Raw genomic sequence first — 24,361 nt, 5'->3', positions numbered from 1 at the left:
TAGCTAAGGTAATTAAGACAAACTGTTTATTTCTTATTCACAATATCAATACTATCAATTAATGAATTCTATTTCAATAAATATATTATATACAAAGAAGATAAATTATATATACTTTTTAATATCTACAAATATATAATAAAACGCATTCTTTATAAATTTAAGACTAAATTGTAATTATGATAACTAATGCACATATATGCACTACAATCTGATCAATTGATACACGGGCAGAGAATGGATATCAATTAGAGGAAGGAGGAATAATTTGTCCCCTTAAAAATATTTAACGTCCTTATTAAATGGGAGTGTATCCTGGCATTGTCCTTAGTTATTAAGAATGACACATAGCTGAAAAACAAAGTTGGAAAATAACATCATAGTTCGTCTAATGACATTGCCTCAGTAGAGTACTAACATAGCATAGTTATCATCACACTGCTTAGTACTCGGAAAAGTGCAGCTTTCTTTATTGTAATATTAAAAACCAATCTCAAAAAAGTTGACTTATTGGCATTAATGCAAGTAAATATACAAATTTTTTACTGACCCAGTTTATTCTATTTTTACTAATTTAATAGCAGCTCTTCGCGCATGAATATTTTTGGTTGAGGAAGTCATTTAAAGATATATTTCTAAAATAGTTATTAAAACGTAAGTTTTATTACTAAATAATAATAATAATGTAAATAAACCTAATTACAATTAAAATGTGAACATTTTTTTTTGTATTTTTCATCTACTTTATTTTTTTGCAAATGTTCCATTATTTTTTATTAATCTGGAAGGCCGTTAAATATAATTTGTATTAATTATAACAAAATCTAACTATATATAATGTATTCAAATTATAATTATTCTATTGCTTTGCTCAAAAATTCTATAAAGCGCTTTCCATACTGCTCTGGATCACAGGTAGATATTCCATCAACGTTGGCTCCATATTTAACGGTTTTTGCTGCTTTAGCTGCTTGTTTACGAACACCATAATGAGTGAGTACATCGATAATTGCTAAAAAATATAATTCCTTGTCAGGTGCATCTGTAAATAAATTAATACTATGAATCTGTTTATAATTTATATCAAATATTTTAGTGCAAAATACAAGTATATTTTGAATGAGTATTTTATTTACAAGTAATTATAATATTAATAGTAACTTAAGATATTAAATTTCTATCAGTAATGTTTAACAAGATATTAATAATAAACTCATAATAAAAGTGCGATAGTTTTATTCAACTTATGTAATCAACATTTTGGATGTCAGTTAAAAAATTTATCAAATTAAGAGGATTATATAGTTGAAGCAAGCCATCTTTATTTCGTTCTTTCCTTTACATTAAAAGCATTTAAGTTTTAGTCATCAATATATTATGAGCAACAAAACACTTACCGTGTATTATTATTTAAGCAAAATATTGAATGCATTTATTACTTATATATTTCTTTCCTACAATTGCTTTACTATTTTGTTGATACAAATTTGTTACTTATTAATTGATAAATATTTGAGTTACGTATGTTACACGTTGAACCCTTGTCGATCATTATCAAATAAATTTTCTTTCAATATAAAATTAGACAAATATTGAAAAAGATTCTTAGTTTTGATACACAAGAAAAAATAATTCTTGATTAAGATAAACTGAATAATCGATAACTTAATGAAGTTCAATACTATCAAAAGTATTAGAAAAAAAATATAGATAACTAGGGAATAAGATGTTTAATTATAGATATTTATAAAATAATTCGAGATTAGATTTCTCCAAATCATAATTTTTATAGTTCTAGAACATCTTAAATCTTATTCAACTTACCCAGTAATAAATATTTAAATCTAATATACTTCTCTTAAGTTAAAATAATTGTTACCACCTCATTTTTACATTTTCGATGGAAAATAATGAATTATAAAATAACATTTAATATAATACTTGAAGAACAAGTATACCCTTTAAACCTTTGAAAAGAAGCTTACGGAAAGAGATTGAATATAAGATTCTCGTTGAATGGATTTCCTTTTCAATATAGAAACGTGAATTAATTTAAAATTAAAAAACTGATAAATAAGCTAAATAGATGCATATATTAATTGAAGAGTCCATTTGAATTAGTACCTCCGAAATAATTGATAGGTGGACTCACCGAGTTCCCCTGCGCATTCTCGCAGCTTAGAAATTTAAACAATAGATGAAATAAATTTAGCTTAATCTTCCCACGAAAACCTGAAATATTATCTTCATGAAATCTGTATATATTTTTTATTTTACATAACATTTTGTTATTTTATCTATTTTAGATAATTACTTTAAACAAAATTTGTATATCTTCTAATCATTTGCAACTATTTGAAATTTAATATTATCTATCATTTTCGTTAATTGTAGTTAAATATAGCTAAAATATTATTAAAAGTTTCAATAAAGTAGCTTAAAACATAAAAAATTTCAAGAATTAATAGTCAGTCGTCAAAATACTTTTTCTAACGAATATTTATACTTAAAATATTAAACCCATTCAGTTGTAAAACTCGTATGCAAATTTTATATTCTTTTTTTTAATGTATAAATTAAAAGAATAATATTATATTATCAGTTTCATTTTTGTTACAATAAAAAGAAATCAATCAATTATGTAATATAAATGTCTAAACAAAGAACAATACTTATTAATGTAAATCAGCAAAAATTAAAAAAAAAACAACAATTAGCAGGCAAATATCATTCTAGTAGTACATCCACAATGGCGTTAATATTGTATGTAAATAACAGCTATATATACAATTTGCAGTAAAGAAAAAGTGTCTAGGATTAGACACGTATAATGCTTGTGATGACTGGCACGCTTGCGCCTTCAATTGCCCTTGTAACTGGTGGCTGAAACACCTCGGCCGTTCGCAGGAACTTCGCGAACTAACAGTGCCTAACTTGTCTGGCGCGCTTGTACTTTCAAGTAGATTTCGTTCAATTAATTTTCACAGAAATTCATTGTCTTACATAATTCTGTGATGAGTGCGTAGGTGGTGCGCTTCTTATTTAATATACACTTTTGAAATGCAATCAGTACTTCTCTTGACTGCTTAACTATGGCGCACGTAAATAGTAAATAAATTTTAACTTCACTGTTGGCTTACTATCTTATTATTGCAGTCTTGCTGAATTATGTGCGTATATTTAGTAAAACTAATTAACTGGTTTAAAGTGGAATTTTAGTGGCTGTGTAATAACGTGTAATAACTGATAACTGATTGATTAAGAAAATTACAGTAAGCCCAGGAGCGTGGCGAGCTGCTCTTAAATATTCGCGTGGCAACCTGTAACGCTGGTAACAATACATGGGCTTGTTGCTAGGCCGAAAGTTTTGATGACGTCAGAAACTATGCTCTAGAATATTCGAGAAGTCCAGAGACAACCTTAGACACACGTTGCTATGCGGAAATATTGTAGAACACTAGTAAATAAGGCGTAGAATATTCGAGAATTCGCAGAATCAATGTTAGCAAACATAAGCGTCGGAAGGCTTGTACTTTTCCCATTTTAACGTTCTTGGAAATTGCTCCAATCCCGAACAAAAAGCAATAATTAATCTCTACGATTCATCTTACTAAATAGTGGAAATCATTATGGAATTTTCGCTACAGTTTTTCATTCTTTGATAAACAATTAAAACTAGACCATTTCATTTAACAATTTACGTTTTCCATAAATATTATATTTGCATCTCTTGTTAATTTTTTTTTTTTTTTTAATATTAGAATATATTTATTTCTGACATAAAATACGTAATTCTTTTCTGTTTTTGTTCGTTATTCTTTAATTTAAATAGTTATGTAATGCTTACTTTATATATTTGTATTCGATAGCTATATAATAATTTGCCGCCCGTCCCAGGGAAGCTTATGAAGGACTGTAGAGATATACAGAGTATGCATACTTCGTTAAATATGGTTTATTATGGTTTATTGACAATTACATTATTGATGTGTTCAATTTATGTGATGGAAGAGTGTATAATATATTCAATAATAACGATGCAGTTGCTTTAAACTGATCCTGTGGTGTATAGTTTACCAATACGAGATGCTCCTTGTTGATGGTGATGATGTTATTAATCTTGTAAGGCTCAGCAATGATTGTGTATACCCCTTGATATAATTATGCCTTATGCTATGTTAATAATAGCCTTTTCTAAACTTATAAGGATTAGCAATGATTACGCCTTAGACTTTTTCTACTTACAGTAATACAGTAGCTCTGATCTGATTCTGTGATAAATAGTTCACCATCACGAATGCTCCGTGTTGATGGTGGCGCTTTGTTGCTGATTTTGCAAGGATGAGCTATCAATTCTGCACACTGCTTGGTGTGGAGTATGCCTTATTTTTTTGTAGTCTGGCATTTTCTTGATATGAAGGAGATAATGTCAATATCTATTATTTTGCAGCACAGGAGAGTCGACGCGTCTTCCCTCTATGGTGGCCTTACTTTAAGAGAGCTTGATCTCTATTGCGTTCCGAGGAAGAGAAAGCTTGTTCCTTCCTGGGCGTCGTATGGTCAGAGAGCTTGTTCCTTCCATTACGTCACCAGTAAGAGAGAGCGCTTTTGCGAAGCGTGCTTGCCTTAAATGTCCACGCCACAGCCTTGTTAAAGCTGACAACAATAGATGCGATTGGTGTTGCTCCCAGATGTCTGACGACATTGGGGTTTTTCCAGATGTTTAACACACTCAAGAGGTTCTCGGAATCTCGAACAATTTATTATATATTTACTAAGATGGACAATTGGTTTTCTTTATTAACAGGTACTACTTCTTTCTGTTTTCAGTTAATTTAAATGGACTGACATTACATTACAATCTAATCATGTAATTTATTTTATTACAATACGGGTATATTAAAATAAAAAGCTTAAGATAACATTGAATGTAATATAATATTAAATTGTTTATATAATTGATGAATTTTACAAGATTAAATACTAAAATGATTACATTTATGAACCTTTTCAATTTCTCATATACTTTTATAACTTCTCATATATTCTTCATATATTCTGAATAAATCAGTTGATATATGATCAATTTGCTCAGTTAATATATGCTAAACCATTATTAGTATAAATACTCAGCAGGATAAATGCGTAAAAATCTATTCGTATTATAATTATCACGCAAGGCTCATAATTTTCTTTGCACCCTTGTTAAAAATGTTAAATATATAAAAATAATACATGGATCAATATTCATAAAAATTATATTTTTTTATAAATTTATCATTACCACATTAACATAGAAATATTATTAAAATTTATCTATATTATCAAATTAATACTCCATGCATAAATACATCAACAAGTCTACTTAAAAATGAAAATATATACGTAAAATACTTACTTTCCGAACTTGGAATAGCATATATATCTAATTCTGGAATAATAGTATCTTCGTATTGCAAACTTGAATCACGTATTAATATGCCTTGTGGAGATTCCGGTGGTGTAGCCATCGTTGTCATTCCACTCCAACTCCATAAACATCTTAAGATAATATTCATAAAACATTTACATATTAAAATAAAATTTGTGGAATAATAAATGTATCAATACAAATATATATATACTATCTATGAGAATTATTTGTAATATTATTTTGTTTATTAAAGCAGAATTCGTATTTATATTTTAGGCAAGTGAGCACTCGGTAGAAATGCTTTTAAAAATTAAATTAAATTATTATAGTGATCAAAATATTTTTAATGATAAAACAGTAAATATATTCGAAAGTGGTATTATTTGCTGGCTGGAACTGCTAATATTTCGGCAGCTTTAATAATTTGCCGAACGCCTTGGCAGATGCTTAAATTGGGAGTCAAGTGGAAGGATTGTAGAAAGGTGTAGTATGTGCAAACTTTGTTAACATATGATTTATTAACAGTTACATTAATAATAAGCAGTATTCACTTCTCACAGAAAAGTGTGTCTTGTTTCTGTCATGTCTCAATGATGTGATTGCTCCTTGATGGTGACGATGTCGTGATTTATGCTAATATTGTAAGGATCAGCAGAAATGTGCTCACACTCCTGTATAGGACGTGTGGCATCAAAGTATGTATGCACACACGCCTGTATCGGACGTGCGGCCTTAAGGTGTATGGAAATATTTTCGAGACTATGCTGGTTGTAGCCGTAAAGTTCTCGTAATGAAGTTAGCACTCTTGACTTCTTGTAGCTTGTAGCAGATTAGATATTAGACGTGTATTTCTTGGGATGGCTTCATTGTGTGATATAACTGAGCGACTGGTGCAGAGCAGAAAGCACTGGCTGTATAACGGAATGACTGATAACTGTTTGACTGACTAAATTACAATGAGCGTCTAGGCGTATCGTGCTGTCGTTAAGTATCCACGCAGCAGCTTATGAGCTTACATGAGGCGCAGAATAAAAACTCTAGAAGTTTCGAATTTGAAGAAATTACTTCAATCCCGAACATATACATATTATAAATGATGCAAATAAAACAATACAAAATAGAATATATAATTTGGGAAGTAAATTTCATAAAGATTGTTTTTAGAAAAAGAATTTTTAAATAGACGAATATACAAATCAGTTCAATGTTATTACTATTATTTACTACTATCAGTTTAAATTTATATATGTTTTATAAACAAATCATATCGCCAACATTAAAAACAACAGTATCGTAAAAAAACTTGTAAAACACGGTAAATTAGAAATAGAATAATTGCAGTACTATTAAATATATAAAAGTGATACATTAATTAATTTTTGTTAGCAACATCATAAAATTTTAATTATAAGTTAATTTTTGTAAATATAATTTAAAATATTATTCTAACAATATTTTCATTTTAGCTAATTTTAATTCCTCGTTCGTACTTTTTATATTATGGTTTATAGTCTAAAACTAATGTGTATCAAATACGTTTAATACTACAATTTATTATATAAATATAATAAACTCTAAACTTTGAAAAGATGTCTATGTGCTTGTAAAAGTATTCTACTGTTAGAATAACTAATACAAAAAACAAATTACTATATAATTTGTAAAAGTAACTCAATTTTTATTACTTAACGTTATATAAGATTTTGAAAAAATTTATTTATGAAATATTTAAAGATTTTAATTGTGAAATTTAAATTAAAAAACTGGGTACTAAATTAATAAACTTTGATATATGGACAAATAGAAAAATACTAGATGTGCTGTTTTTTAGCAGCAAAAAAGTTTGTTTTTATTTGTCGATCAAAAATAATTGGATGAACTCTATAATATAAATGAATCAGTAATTCCTTTCTTGAATATTTTTAACATTTTTGGTTACTTTTAATACATATTCTTTAGTAACCTTCGAATCCATGCTTCTTTATATCTAGTGTTTCTAGTTTTTATTACGATTTCTTATAGACTTCAAATGTAACCCGTCTTAGAATATAAATTCTCTAAATTTGTTTTCATGAAACGATTATATGACGCTATACAAGTTAGCATACGTAGTAAAAAGTATATCATTACAAAATACAAATATTACAATACTTGTTACGGATTACAGCAACTATTACGCGGTAAACAAAGTGGGAGAGGTAAAGACACCTGCGCTTAGGTAGAAACATTTGGACGCCGAGTTATAAACACAATTCTATGAAATCGGGAAACCTCACTACTCAAAATAGTCGAATATTACATTACAATTCCGACTAACAAGGGCCGACAAACTCTACAAGGCTAGACTCCAGTGACGTCACTCTAACAATCAGCATGACAAGAGTGATCCAGAATTCACCGGAATCGCAAGCCTGTGCTAGGATATTTAAGGAGACGCGCTTGACGCTCTCGTACTCTTACTAGTTCAATCAAGCATTCATCAAGATCGGATCGCCGTTCTACAGATCGAACCCAGCTCAACGTAAGCCAAGCTAGTTTCGGCCACCCAACACTGCACAGATCGACTCCAGCCCAACGGAAACCAAGTTCACTCGGCCTACCAACGCTTCTACAGAGATCGACCTCAACACACGTAAGCCATGCTATTACACACGTTCTTACGTAGCATCAATGCAACTGAGATCGACTCCACACATTCTTACAGGTCACTAATACACGGCTCCCACCGACTAAGTAAGCAGCAAAACTAATACGTGGTATTCGGTACGAGGAATCCTCCCACCCGTCAAGCAGTGACGTGACACGGATATCCTCCCTCCATCCGACCGCTACAGCGTTCATCTCGCTAGCGGCAACGGCAGATCCACACTGCCTCCGTATCAATGACGTCACACAGGCGCCCCCCACTCAGGCCGCTACAGCTCTTCTCGCCAGCGGCAAAGGCGGCACCATCGCTGCCCCTTATCAGCGCGAGTCTCCCACCACTAGTTCATAACTACGAGTAGGAGAATCAAGCACGAAGCTACCAAGAATACACTCACAAGATTCTTGTTGCTCATATTAATTGAATAAACTCTCATCTATTCATTGTATCATACATTCCAATTCGACATCCATAGACCACTGACTATTTATTATATTTATTATATTCAATAAAGGGAAAGACACTACATTCAAAGGCAGTGTTGAATTATTGTATTGTCCTTCCACTTGCCAGCAAGCCTCCATTAAGCATCACAGGGAGGCTTTTAGTCTGATCCCAGACAATACTAATAATGAAATAACTACAAAATGAAATATTAATTGTAATAATATCATTAACAAAACTACAAACAATTATTAATTAATATATTTAAAAATAGCTGAAATGTTTTTCTATTTATCATTGAAAATACGTAGATAAAAATTAAATATATGTGGTCAAGAAAAAAAACAATAATTTCCCTAAAGCTTCCAATAAATATTAATAATAATTGAATATAAAGAATATAGAAAAAAGCTAATGGAAAAAATTTGAAATAATACGATACTTTTTTGAAAATTATGTATAGATAGCATAATATTAAATTTTTTAATGTACATATTCTACTTTAAAACTTTTCAATTTGAACATACAAGTTATTTTAAGAAATTTCAACTTACTCTCCCATAGATCCTCGACACTCTACTCCACTTCCAGATTCACTGTCTTCGTCATCGTCACGGTTATCATCATCTTGTTCTTTATCTACTCGATCTTTATTTTCTTGTTCGGCACGTATACAATCGTGTACTCCAAGTAGTAAAGAGTAGTCCATTAAATGTAAGTGAGTTAAAAACTAGAAAAAAAGAATTTTATTATGGCTATGAGCCTTTATTTATGAGTCATATGTAAGAACATATAACAAATATCTTATTAAAATCAAGCCGTTATTAAATTCAATGTAGTATTTTTAAAGAATTGAAAATATATTAAATAAAAATATTATAATTGATGCTTAATATATGCAATATATTATTTTATCGAATCAATTTTAGCAACTAGATAACTGATGTAATACGCAATTGAAATAAAAGAAAACAATAAAGAATTTTTATACTTATTTATTTATGAAACAAGAATCAAGAAAGTCTCATAAATCGAACATCACAAACATGATATTCAATGTTTATATCATTACTATTATATTTTATCGTTTACGCCTTCAACAATATTTTCAAGTAGAATTTTCTTGCAGTTCCTAGTACTTAAAAATTGCATTCCCATTGGTGCTCATTGATATTTTGACGCTCCCCTAATTAATAATATAGTTTGATTTTAAAGTTCAAGTTCCAAAAAAGAAAAATAATAAATTCATAGCGAATATGTATAATAGTAGTAATAATCACATTATGTACTATCTTAAACAATTTTAATTTATCAGAACTTGAATATATTAATAGAATAGCATGAATTTGATGAAACAAAGTTTTTTATATAACAAAAATTATAACAGAATATCTATTTTAAATCAAATATATTTAGATATATCCTATACTTATTATCCTATTATTATCCTATCCTTTTTATACTTTAGATAGTGGTTGGTTAATCATTCTGTAAAAGTTTTCTCATGGAAACCAAACATATTTTATATTATTTATTAACTTCAATTTATAATTTTTAGCCCTTTTAATTGACTTAGCATAAAATGTTTTTACAGTCACGAAATATCTTTAAAGTTATTATGCGATTATTAGTTAAATAAAAATAAAATCTATCTTATTAATATTTAAATTTTTCTGAAGTCAAACAATTTTGGAATTAAAGCTGATAATAAATCTAGATACATATTTATTAGAAAAACAACAAATGTATTATTTTTGTAATTTTTTTTTTTGTAAAAATTTAAATATTCAATATAATTTTTAATGAATTGCAATATATATTTAAGATAGTTGAAAAATAAATATATTAGGTTGTTCTTTACATTTTACAATGATGAATTACAAATACTAATTTAAATAAAAAAAATTTGTTACACACTAATAATTATTTGATTCATTTTCATAAATGTATTGTTTTGTAATAATGTGATAATATCATACATAATAATATATAATGTATATATTTTAATATATCAAACTATCATTAAATAAGTTAAATTTCAAAAATTTTAAAACCTCATATATAGATTAATTGAACAAATATGATTAATAAAATATAATATAGAGGTAGAAAAATAATCAAAAAGTTCTAACAATTTGTTGATCATATTTAAAGTTTGTTGTGCTCCAAAATTTTATCGTATATTTCTAATTCGTTAAGAGGGTTTTCAAGAAACCATTACTTAAGGTAAAAAAATATAATTTTTGTAAACATTGAAAACTAAAACTATACTAATTAATAAAAATTAAATTCTTTAATAAAGTTATAAAATGTAAGTCATAAATCAAATGTAGGAAAATAGATATTTCAGTTATGCAGCTTCAGAATTTAGAAAACTTAAAGTATATATAATTACTAGAATAGTTAAATATATAATGCCCACGTACTTTACTGTCTTGAAAATTAATAAAGTAACATTACAGATTTAGTTTTACTATTATTCAATATTATTAAATAACACTTGATAAATTTTATTAAAAAGATCAGCAATTGAAAATGTTTTAAAATTAATAAAAATGAATAAATAAATAAATAAATACATATATTGAGATACTTACATCAACGTCGGCTGATAAAGTTTCTATAAGTTTTAATTTTGCATCATCTCCTATATATATTTTCATTTTCTCTTTGACAAAGTCATTATCTTTAAACGTTGGTAATTCTTTTTCTTTCTCCTTATCGGAAGCTTCGCGATCTACAGTTGATCCTTTTAAATCAAATTTTTTATGAATTGTTAAATGATTCGAAAAAACATTTCTAATAGCTACTACATAATGTTCTACTCCATCCACTGTTAATCTGTACATGCCAAGATACTGTGGTAATAAAGTTTTACCATGTCGTTCTACAATATACTAAATATATACACAGAATTAATTATAATTTGTAATTACATAAGAAAAAAGTTCAAATATAATTGATTTAAAGTGATATTTAAAGCATATATGTTTGTATAAAATATATTTCAATAATTATATTTATTTCTACGTAATAATTTTTTTTAATACTCATCAAGTAGTTATTTATTTAAATAAATATAATAATATATTGAAATATATTTTAGTTTTTCAGTTAACTGAGTGTTTTTAATAACAACAAAAATATTAAAATACATTTAAATGTTTTAAAATTTATAAATTTATAAAAAAAAATAAAAAGATTTAAAACTTTTAAATTTTATTTTATTTCTAATGACAGGTTGAAAAGAAATCATTTTCGTGTTTTCAAAATAGAAAGTGAATGTAAAACAGTCTTTTATGCGTAATGGAATATGAGTATCTATAAATACTATATCATAAAATGTAAATTGAAGATTGTACAAATTTAAAATACAATTCAACATTGTTTATTTTTATTATTTTATGATTCAAATAATTCAATTATTTTTTTCTAATTTATCTAAATTGAGATACGGTTATTTTTTTAGAAATTGATCTTGATAAATTAGTTAATTTTTCATATAGTATATTTTCCAGTGAGTTTTATATTATGGTGTAGTAATTTATATGCATATACCAAATTTAATTTAATATAAAAATATTTGGAAATTTTTTACTTCGCAATATTTGTACCAATCTCTCATTTCTATGAAAAAATTTAAGGCAAAATATGAACCATAGATGATTCTTTAATAAAAATTATAACTCATTTAAGATTCATTTGCACAATCAATCATAAAATTTATAAATTTTTTATTAATGTAACAAATAGCGTCATTATTGTACAAATAACGTATCTTAATACAGGAATATAAAGAATGACAATTATTGATATAATCTAGGGAAGGCGTATGAAAATAAATTAGTCTGAAAACTGAAAAATCTCTACATTCATTATTGATCTTTATTTTCAGTTATTTAACAAATCGATAAATAAATCTTTTTTTTTAAATTATAATTATTTTGTATTAAAAGGAAGTACATTTTTATTTAACATATGAAAATACAACCAGATTTCTTATATTTTATTAAACGCGATGCATGACTTATACTAATACAGAAAGTTTCGAAATCTTGAAGTATTTTTATTGTACTTTTCATCATTTTTTATTCGAGACGTTGATTAGTAAAAATATTAAACGTTTATTGTATCTTTCTTTTTTTAACCAAGTAATAGCAGACACTTTTTAGTGTAAGAAGCAATGTTCAATGTATTTAATAAATATTACGTTGAGAATATGTTATTATTGATAGTACTTGTTTCAACACTTTCAGATTAAAAATAATTTTTATATTGTCATTTATCGATGTCATTAAAAAAAATCTATATAATGAAATTATTATAAATAATATTTAATAATTGAAAGATTATAGTACATAAAGAAATTTAAATTAATCGCGAAATTGACTATTTATTAATATTTATTAAAATATATGTTAAATTAAATATTATATTTTTAACGTTATCCTAATTTTTTAATTAATAATTCTTATCTTTTATATTAATATATTTTCAAATATTCCAATAATTTTTTTTAATAAATATATTATATTTCGAAATTGAAGTATTTTTTATAAATTTATTCGAAAATTTCTTACAATCGAATAAGTATTTTACTTTAAATACTATAAAACCCTTAGAAGCATATCATTGATTTGAAAATTTATCAAGAGGAATATATTCATAAACTTTTCGAATTTGCATAAATATTTAAAAGTGATAGAAAAATATAAACTATGACATATTAGAAAATTACAATTTACTACTTTTATTACCATTTTCATTTACAATATATGGTATAAAATTATATAATTTAAATTAGCTGCCACGAGTCTGTTTAAAATATAAGTGTACATAAATAAATATAAATAAATTGTTCACATTATTGATTTGATTACTTTTGAATTAAAAAATTATTCTTCATACAAATGAAATAAATAAGTTTACCGGATGATAGTGTTTCAAAAATGAATGCATTCTTTCAACCTCTTCACTTGTTAATGTTTTTATTATAAATAATTTATCAAATGACTTATAAAATTTAGCACCACTTTTTCCCGAAGATTCATCAAGAACGGGTTGTGATCTGAAAAATAAATATTGATTTAAAAATATTTTAATAAATTAAAATGGTATAATTAATCTATAATTCTATTATTTTATATAATAATTATATATTCATATAATTTATTTGAATATAAAAATATAAAGTATTCAGTAATAGTTGCTTTCATTAAATGAATTCTGGAATATAAAAGTAATAGCAAGTAATATCTCTTGTAAATAGACTTTGAATGTCTTTTTATATCTCTGAAATGGAAATAGAAAATCTTTATAATAAGATTTACAAGATACTTTAGCAGAATAAAATAAACCATTTATTTTAAATAATAGACTCAATTCTTCTTAGTAATAATTCTACAATAAGTAAACATTTTTAGATGGATTGAATAATTTTTAATCTTTACAGATTCAATTTGAATTATGCAACTTCAAAATATCATAATTTAAATTATGTATTAACTTACATCCAATTTTTTTTCAAGAATTTGTAACTTTTGTGCTCTAATTACAGTTTTATATTTTTATTTTGTTAATAATGGTAATGAATTCTAATATTATATTTTGTTGCTTTCTTTATCTTGTGATAGACAATAATTAATGATAATGACACTGAACTAATATTTCATAGATAAAAAAATCATATTATCAAGTTAAGCTTATATAATGTTTAGAGCAGAATATTTATTTTTCTTAAAATATATGAGTGTTTCAAGATAGTGCTAAATCCATAATCTCAAAATAAAATTTTTCAAAACATCCTCATAAAAATAAATATTCTTCATGTTGTAAAAAAAAAAATATATAATATTCTTGATCTACCCTTATATATGGTATGATATCAATTTCAATTACATTTAAGAAAATTGATTTAATATGTCCATATTTAATGCCGCATATAAATCGGAACAATTGGATAATGATAGTCGAATTCATTCTATTATACATTTTTAAACTGAAATTTTAATCTTTGTAAAATTAAACAAGATGTAAATGTATTACTTGAAAATTTATATATATATAAGTTACATAAGTTTAAATATCTAGTTTTAAGTTATTTCTTAGTAAAAGCTTTTTAAAGCAAGTTGTTAAATAATGTCAGTTTTGCATATAATTTATTTTCATTAAATTAGTTCTTATATGACCCAAGGTCAATATATGTAAAATTGAATTGAATTTTATATTTCATTTTTTAAATATACAGGTTCCTTGAATTATAAATGCAACTATTATGCATTAACTATTAAATAAATGACATCAATACGGTAATTTGATTATAATAGAAGTTAAGGAGAAAAAGACCTTTTATTAATGTAATAATCTAGTAATAATATTAATCATCAGCTAGATTATAATTCAGCGATATTGGACTCCATATTTTAAATTTAGCTTGGAATAGATTCTTGGTAAATTCCAATAAATCTACTTTGAATAAAAACTTATAATAACCTTGACTATGTTTCTTTTTCTTTATTAAAACAGTTTTTTATTTATTTTTTTAAAATAGTATGGTATATGCTCATATTAGGTTTCATTTGCATTTAATTGTTTATGAAAATAGCAACAACATAATAAAAGGGTACGTAAATCGAGTGCAGATTATAATTTCATTAAAAAATTTGTATTTAGTTGTTAGTAATAAGAGAATATACATGATATCATATGATATGATTACCATATGTATAGAAGAAAAATTTTTATAAATAAAAAAGAAAAAAAAAAAATATATTAAAAGAAAAGTGGATAATTATAGTAATACCATATGCTGATATGTATAATTAAAAATTGTATACAAATTTATCTATATAATTAATTATATAAATTATATAAATAAATTAGTATCAATTAATGCAGTTAATATATAATTTATAATTATATAATATTATACCTTGTCATAGATTCTTTATAATCCAAATCATCAATTCCAAATCTTTCTCTTAGATTTCTAAAAACTAATGGGCAATATTCCTTTATTTTAAAATGAGATGGCATATTTTCCCTGTAAACAAAAATAATATTTTATAATTTATGAAAAAGGAAATCGTTTTATATAATCTGAAATAGTAGAAAGAAAACCATACGTTTAAAATGATTACGATTAACAAACGACAATATGAACTATTTAAAATTAGAATAATGAAATATTGTAAACTTTTTTATCTTATTCATTTTAATGATAAACATAATTTTAATCGATAGATGAAGCTAGGACATTGGTAAGAATTATAACAAGAAATCAATACTGTAATTTCTGTTTTAAGACAATTATTTACTGTAAATGAAACTCCTTTATTCGGAATTATATATGGAATTTTTTATTATCCTCAACATATATTAATATGTGTAATAAATTAAAAATAGTGTAGCTGATAGTATAAAACACTGAAGCATTAATTAGTACATACATCAATTGTTTAATCAGTATCTTTGACAATTAAAATTTTATGTTTTGTACGTTTTATAATTATTAACATGCAATGAAATTCGATAATATATAACATAAATACGTGGATGTACCCATAAGTAGATTTATATTCTATAATTTTTTAAATACAAAAGTGAAAAGTAATATATATTTCAATATAACATATTAAAAAAAAAAAATGTATAAAGAAAATTGATAGTTAAATATCCATTTTATTGACAATTCGTACATGTAATTTATCTATTAAAAATCAAATTTATTGTGTATTACTAAGCTATCTACGTAGAATCTTAATATTACTAAATTACAAGTGTTGTACGTACCATTGACAAGAGAAATTGAAAATACTGTCTTGATACCACAGTGCATAATTCTAGCAATAAAAACTTCAAGTGCCATAAAGGTTCATACACAAATTTAAAAAAAAAAAGAAAATAGGCAAAAATGTTTTTTTGTAAATCAAAATTGTATTTGGTTACAAACATAAATCTAAATTGTACAAAAAATTCATATTCAAATGGGAACATCCTTTTTTGTTTTGTTCGGTACATAATATTAGTTATTTTATATAAGCAAACTATCTCTACATTTAATATAATTATCTTAAATTTCTAACACAACAATAATATAAGATAACTATTACTATTTTTATTTTTCAATTTAAGATATAGTTATACTTATATAGAACTATAATAAATAAATGTATACTTCGACCGTGTTACTTATAAAGTTTGAATTAGTAAATTTCAGTGATATAAATTAAAAATAATTCATTAGTATAATAAAAATCAATTTTCAATTAATTTTATTTGAAAGTGCTGAATTTTATACATAGAGTGACTTGCAGATTCAATTTATTAAGTATTTACTCTTGTAAAATTATCAAAAAATTTATTTTTGAACAATATTATACCTGAATATTTTATAAATAACAAGTGAATTATCAAGTGGCAGAGTGTATCGTAGCATGGCAATTATCTGAATAGAGGCTTTTATATTATATATAGATTATCTATCAATAATCAACTTTTCCAATATTTAATTTTAGATTTTAATATTACAAATAGTAATTGAAGAATTTTTACTTATTCTAATTTAATTATGTTTATTATAACTTATTGAATTAAGTAAAACCATAAATTAACAAATAACTTATAATACACAAAAATAGTTATAGAAATTTAAATTGGAATAGTTTTGAAGGGAAGAATGTGCTACAAAAGAAATTAATATTATCCTAAATCAAATACATTCGACTTTAATAATAACTATAATTTAATTATATTATATAATTTTATTTAGTAAAGCTGAAATACTTAATGGTTTACATATTTATAATATATATATAAATATATTTATAATTGTTATTCATTTATAATTATATTTAAATTAATTATCATCGTCTTAATCTTAACAAATAAGCTAAATAGAATAAAGATGAGAATAAATTTTATTTAATGAAAATAAAAAATGTGTTAATTATGTTAACCGATGGATTATTGCATAAACATAGCTTTCACTCTATGGTATAGTATAATAAATCATGTACATTATTTAATTAACAAATAAAGTTAACAAACAGAAATATTAAATATTTTTTATAAACAAATTCGGACTAATTGTATTGTGATTGGACAAAATGTTATCATACTTACAAACATAATCCAAGTAAGTCTATAATTAACAAATACTATAAGTATAAAATGTCTTGATATATTTGTTTATATCCATTTATAATAAAAAACATTTATTTTATTTTTTATTTCTTAAATATTTTATATACTTAGAAAAATGATCGAAGAACTTTATTGTACAGCTAAATTAATTTTGTATAAGATATGCAAACTTAATGCACTAAAATATAAAATATACATCTAAATTACTTCTTATCCCTTAAGTTTTGAACAGGTATTTTATTTAAAATAGTAATTTATTATAATTATGAATTCCAGCATCTTCACTTTTTAAAAATGTTAATTTAATACTTTTTTTTTTAATTTTTTCTATATTTTTAAAATTTTATATAAATACTTTCATAGCAAATAATATTCATTTAATACGCAAAGCAATTATATATTTTATTATTTTATATAATAATAACTTTCATAAATATTAATATTCATAATTTTAACTTACTTGTTAAATAAATGATTATCAACTTTCAATTTACTGTATGCTCTAAAATCATCCGGTAATAACATCACTGGAATATTAACGTGGCTTAGTTCATTTATCTGAAACAAATATAATCATTGATTTACAATTTAACTTAAAATATAAAATTAAAATATTATATATATTTAAATAAGTTAAATTGTATATATATATATATATATATATATATATATAAATAATTAAAAATGTTATTAATTATGATTATATAATTAGTATAAAGGAAAGTTAGATTGTATTAAATATAAATTACGCTAAAACATTATTCGGCAACTTCATAAATTTATGATTAAATCCAAAATATAATTTAAAAACATATATAAATTGTACTACACTAAAGCTAAGAAAATTAACATATAAATCAACGTAAGGCTAAAAACACATTAATATTTTATAAATAAATTACCAATTGATATATTCATATGAAAAATTAAATATATTATGCCTGAATGAAGAAATCGATTATTATTCAGAAAATCAAAATTAGTTAAAAATAATAGAGAAAAATAATTTATAAATTTAAACAAAGAATTCATAAAATAAACGTGGGTAATTAATAAGAAAGTATTTTTATATATAATATATAGACACATAGACAGTAAAATTAGATGTTTTTAAACAATTGTATATGCTAAAAATGATGTAACACACAATATCGAGGCAAAAAGTTGTAACATCATTTTTCATGTAGTATAAATTGATCGGATAGAGAAATTATCTTAAACATACCATTCATACAAAAGTCATGGAAATCAATTCTAAACTTAATTAGCTATTTATGGATTCACTTTTAAATTTGTAAATTTATGTAGGTTAAATAATAAAAATATAGAATAACTTAAAAGTGTAATAGAAATAGAATAGTAATAATCAAATCTTTTTAATAATTCCAATTAAGAAATTTTTATTTCATTTTACATATTGAATATATTTCCTTTTTATTTCCATAATTTTAATATATAAATTATAATAAAAATATTTCTTAATGAAAGCTAGATAATGTTTTAAGCAATTTAGAAGTTTATTATTTATTTATTTATCATTTTTTATATTAAAAACTAATAAAGGATAATGATAATAAAAACTTCTTAATTTTTTACATCTATCAAAATAATATATGATATTCGCGGATACGTACTGGTATTTTTTAAGTAAATAAAATATAATTTTTTTATGTTGAAATTTTTGGTCTATTCTAAAATAAAGGTTTTTTTCGGATTAAAATTTATGCTTAGCTAAAGCTTATTAAAATATGGCTTATTAATACAAAACTTATTAACATATTAATAATTAATAATAAAGCCTTTATTTTTATACCTTAATACGTAGATTTCATAACATTTTCACAACAATTTGAACATAAATTATATGTTCCATTTTTCAAAAAATATGATTTTATATATATATATTTATTTCAAATTGTTAGAATATAGGATACATAGAAGAATTATAATAATCACACATTGAAAGGTATTAACAGTAAATAATCAATATCTATATTAAACTTTTATAAGAAAAGCAATTAATAAAATTTTTCATAGTATAATATCAAATGTATTTAAAACAACTAAATACGGAACAAAATGTACACAAGCAAATGCAAGATTAAAGTAATGCATATAATTTATAAAAAAATTATATTTACTCATAGAAATAAATTAATTTTAAGAAGTAAATATATTGAGATAGGAATTATATATACTCATAAAAATATTTTATAATATAATATACAACTAGAACAATAATAATAAAATTAACTATTTTAAAGAATGCATAATAAAGTATATATTAAAATAAACAATAATAAAAATTATAATTTCAATATAATTGGGAAAAGTCAAACTAAAATCAAAGCAATTAGGAATTAACTGTATTCAAGTTTCCACAATAATTCCATCGATCAAATCACATAATTGAATAAAAAGAGAAAAAATAACTTCATTAAATTGAATCAAACAATTCTTTTTGTTTTAAATGGACTAGTTTTATGTACAGAATATTTATAACTATAAATACATTTCAGTCATTAGTACTTGATCAAATTTTTTATACTTGAGTTCTTAGTAATCAAAAAAATGGATGAATTTATTGACGATTTATTCTATATACGGGTGTAATACATAAAATACTATTACATCCTTGATATCCACATTACATTGTTATTGTTTACCTATAATAAAATATTATATTGTGGTATAAATATATATGCATTCACTCCAATTAGTTTTATTTATTTTTTTATTCATGAATCAAATATTTATTATTTTATTTCTTAACTTAATAATTTCAAATTAGAGTTGCCGTTATTGTCACATATAAAGTATGATATATAATGCTATCAAGAGGTCTGCTCTTCAATATCATTGTTGCAATACCAAAAATATTTATGATTTTATTAAGATCTTGTGCGAAATGTTTAAACGAAAACATATCCTTTTATTTTATAAAAATTATGCAAATATTTTTATTATTTCCATTACTTATTAAACAAAAAGTACCAACCAATGAAACGTTTATTATATTTATCCTACCAACATTAAGTTTTACAATTATTATGGATCAAAGATAATTAAAATTTTCAATGATTAATATTTGAAATATTGAAAAATGTTATTGTAGTTTAAAAATATTTTAAAGATATTTAAATGTAACAACCATTTATAAATTTTATTAAATTAAATATAATTGTAATTTGATACACATTTAATTTATGTATATGTTTTAATTATTTAATAAAAATTCCATATAATGAATATCTACAAAATTAATTGTAAAATAAACTAAAAATTACAATTTAAATTTAGATTGAAATATAAAAATAATTATAAAATTTTTAATTATTTAAAATTTAATTCTAATTCAATTTTATTTCTAAAAGTATAATTTCCAAATTTGTCATTAAATTTTATATGCAAATATTTTTTATTATTGTAAATATACATGTATGGTTCATATAAATATATATATATATATATTTATAAAACTTACTGTATGATTGACACCCCACATGTATATGCTGAGTAATGGCTCATTAGCTCGAAATACCTTAACTTTTTGGTGTTTTACACGAAAATGTTTTTTCTTTAGTTTACTAAGCCCACTAGACATTTGTGGTATACTTGACATATTTTATTTGCTTACTTTTATTCAGTCAATTTATAATTAATATTTAGTATGTTTATAAATATATATAATTACATTATTTTTGTTTTATATTATAGCTAAATAAAAAATATACAAAATATAATTTAATATTTCATTCTTATATCATCCATATATTAAGTGCCAGATATGCTATCGTACATATTTATTTTTGTAATTATTTAAATCTCAATAGTGCTATCAACAATGTTCCTAAAAATAGTTGTTTCAACAAAATTAACAAAAGTATTTAAACAAATATTAGGTTAATACCACAAATTCTTATTTAATCACAAAGCGTTTTTAATTACTCAAAAATATATAAATTATTTGCTGCCATTGTTGAAAATATAAAATTAAAGTAAATATTAATTCACAGTAATTTGAAAAATTATATTTATTTACAAACATAATATATAATGAAATTAATAATCAATGCACGATTATTTATATTAATAATTTATTTTTCACGAAACATTAATAATCTTTTACATTTAAAACTAAAATTAAAAGAATTTTTCTTAATAGAAATTATTATTTAGAAACATTTAACGCAGTAAGAAATACGGTATTATGTATTTTCCTATTATGGTTGCGGTAACAGTTCGTAGTTGTACTTTATGTATTATTTCGATTAAGGTAATAACATTCTGTTTAAAAAAACTGGTAATCTATTTAAAATCGCTCATTCTAATTCTGTTTTAATTTAAATTGCTCTTTCTTCATAAATAAATTTATAATTTAATATTATAACTTATATTTATTTTTTAAGAATTATTAATTATAAATTATGGAAAAATTCTTATTAAAAAAATCTATATGCTTTATTCAAAACTTATGTTTTATAATAACATATGTAATATGTATCATTACTATAAAAAATCTGATGGAACAAGAATGTTACTTAAGAATTTAAATATATATATATAAAATATAGAAAACTGTGTACAAGACAAGATCTATGTATGAAAAAATATATATGAAAACATTTTATTTCGAGAAAAATATATAATCAAAATGTTTGTAGTTTACTTAAAATTTAACTTCATCTTTAATACAAAAAATGATATCTTAAAACAATTGCATTAAATAAATAAATATATAAATAAATAAGTTAACAAATATAGATATATATATCTATGGTACGATATTTCTGCCTTTCATATAATGTTTGCTCTTTGCTTACTTTATATTTATTTCTGAATTGAGCTTACCGATTGATATGTTTCTAAGAAATTAATTTTTATATCGAAAATGTTAATCAAACTATTTTACCATTGTTTTCCGTTTCTTGTACAATACCCTTATTTGGACTAATTCTTATTTAGGCTCACACATAGTAAATTATTCAATCGCATCTTAAGATTGCCCACTGTATGAATTTCGTTTAATTATACCTTACTATTGCGTGGCTTCAATTGTAAAAGTAATTCAAAATTTATATAAATTAATATAATAAATTAATAAAATATAAATCATGGATTTAATAGAATATTTATAAAATTTTTTTATAAATACCAAATGTGCAGTAATCAGCAGATTTACGTATACAAAATCTCTGTTGATTTATAGGAGCAGCATGACTCATAAACTGTGGAGTAGGTAATTTAGTCTATGAGCTTTAGTTTACAGTCTAAGGGTAGATTTATTCAGTGTTTTTTAAATATTACTAGCTTTGGTTACATGTACAATAAACTATTATAATATTTTATTAGCTTATCATATAAGTGCTGTTAACCTTTTAAATTAAAAAAAGTTAAGTAAGGATTGTAATATTAATCTCAATTAAAAATAAAACTAAACTATGTTGAAGAAATATAGAAAAGCTAATTCCTTCTAATTATATTAAAATTTAATTGAAAAGTAATCTTTTATAAGTATTATAATAATGTAAATACTTCGTATAAATCTATATTAAAGTACACATTTGTAAAGACCAAAAGATTAACATTATATGTATCCCAATTGTAGGCATTTGTACTAGCACTGTTGGTTTAAAATGTATTCTCTAAAATTATATCTATTATATGTTTCCCAATTGTAGGCATTCGTACTAGCACTGTTGGTTTAAAATATATTCTCTAAAATTATATCTATTATATGTTCTTATTTTCAATTACTGTACATTTATTTTCCAACTACTATCGAACATTTTATTCTTGTATTATATACATGTTGATCCATTGATTAGTAATTATTTGCAAATCATACTTAAAAACAGTTATATAATTAACAATATAAATGAAATTTTTTCGAAAAAACAAATTAGTGTAGATATTATTTGAAAGTTATAATTTATAAAGTAAAATTTGTTATTACTAAACATTTTAAACTATGTGAAAAATTAGAAAATAGATGATCACAACATTTCAATAATACTCAATTAAATTTATTAATAATTTTTTATTTAATAATTTATAGGATGTATTTTCACTAAAATGACAATAGTTTTATAGAATAAAAATATTATTATAACATAAAAAAAATTATAAGTTGATATTAGAGCAAACATTTCAATTTTTTTCATAAAGATATAAAGTTTTTATGAATTATTTATAATTTTAATTATTAATATTATAAGTAAATTTTAATCTAAGTATATTCATTAATGTACTCAATATCATTTCAAATTAATTTTAAATCTTTACGTATACAAATTCCCAATGATTATGCCAAATGGTGTCACATATCAGATCAACAAAATTTATTGTATCTTCAGCTATTAGTACCAAAATTACCTTTATTTATCACATCAACATATATGACAACTTAATAACTTTTTATTATTTAAAATTTTAATAATACAGTATAACTACATTTATTGTATTTATTATTAGTCTATACTATTACTTAGTCATATAGATTAATTTGGAATTAACACCTTCTGAAAAAAAATTTTCTCCAAACTATCAGTTATCTTTTTTCTTGTTAATGTCATAATAAAAGTATCTCATTTAAAAATCAATACTTGTTTATTTTTGAGAGATCTTAATTACTTTTACATTAGAAATGCATGTTAAAGAAATTCGTAAATGATATAAAACTAAAAATACTATTCTTACTCAAAATACTGATTTAA

At 23.3% G+C, this 24,361-nt stretch overlaps 1 protein-coding gene across 1 annotated transcript; it reads right to left on the bottom strand.

Annotated features, from left to right (window-relative positions):
- Positions 1 to 821: 821 nt before the first annotated feature.
- On the bottom strand, positions 822 to 21,326 carry PIP4K (phosphatidylinositol 5-phosphate 4-kinase). Its single transcript, XM_011505487.1, has 8 exons — positions 21,130 to 21,326; positions 18,106 to 18,203; positions 15,433 to 15,543; positions 13,431 to 13,569; positions 11,099 to 11,398; positions 9,056 to 9,231; positions 5,399 to 5,541; positions 822 to 1,042 (listed from the first exon to the last, which is right to left on the bottom strand). Exons 1-8 carry the CDS (start codon positions 21,265 to 21,267, stop codon positions 855 to 857), a joined length of 1,293 nt encoding a protein of 430 aa, XP_011503789.1. The 5' UTR covers positions 21,268 to 21,326; the 3' UTR covers positions 822 to 854.
- Positions 21,327 to 24,361: the final 3,035 nt, after the last annotated feature.

This window comes from Ceratosolen solmsi, unplaced genomic scaffold (assembly GCF_000503995.2).
Source record: "Ceratosolen solmsi marchali unplaced genomic scaffold, CerSol_1.0 scaffold90, whole genome shotgun sequence".
Taxonomy (NCBI): Eukaryota; Metazoa; Arthropoda; class Insecta; order Hymenoptera; family Agaonidae; genus Ceratosolen; species Ceratosolen solmsi.
Note: the sequence above shows the minus strand (reverse complement) of the source record. Positions and strands in the feature narration are given on the sequence as shown.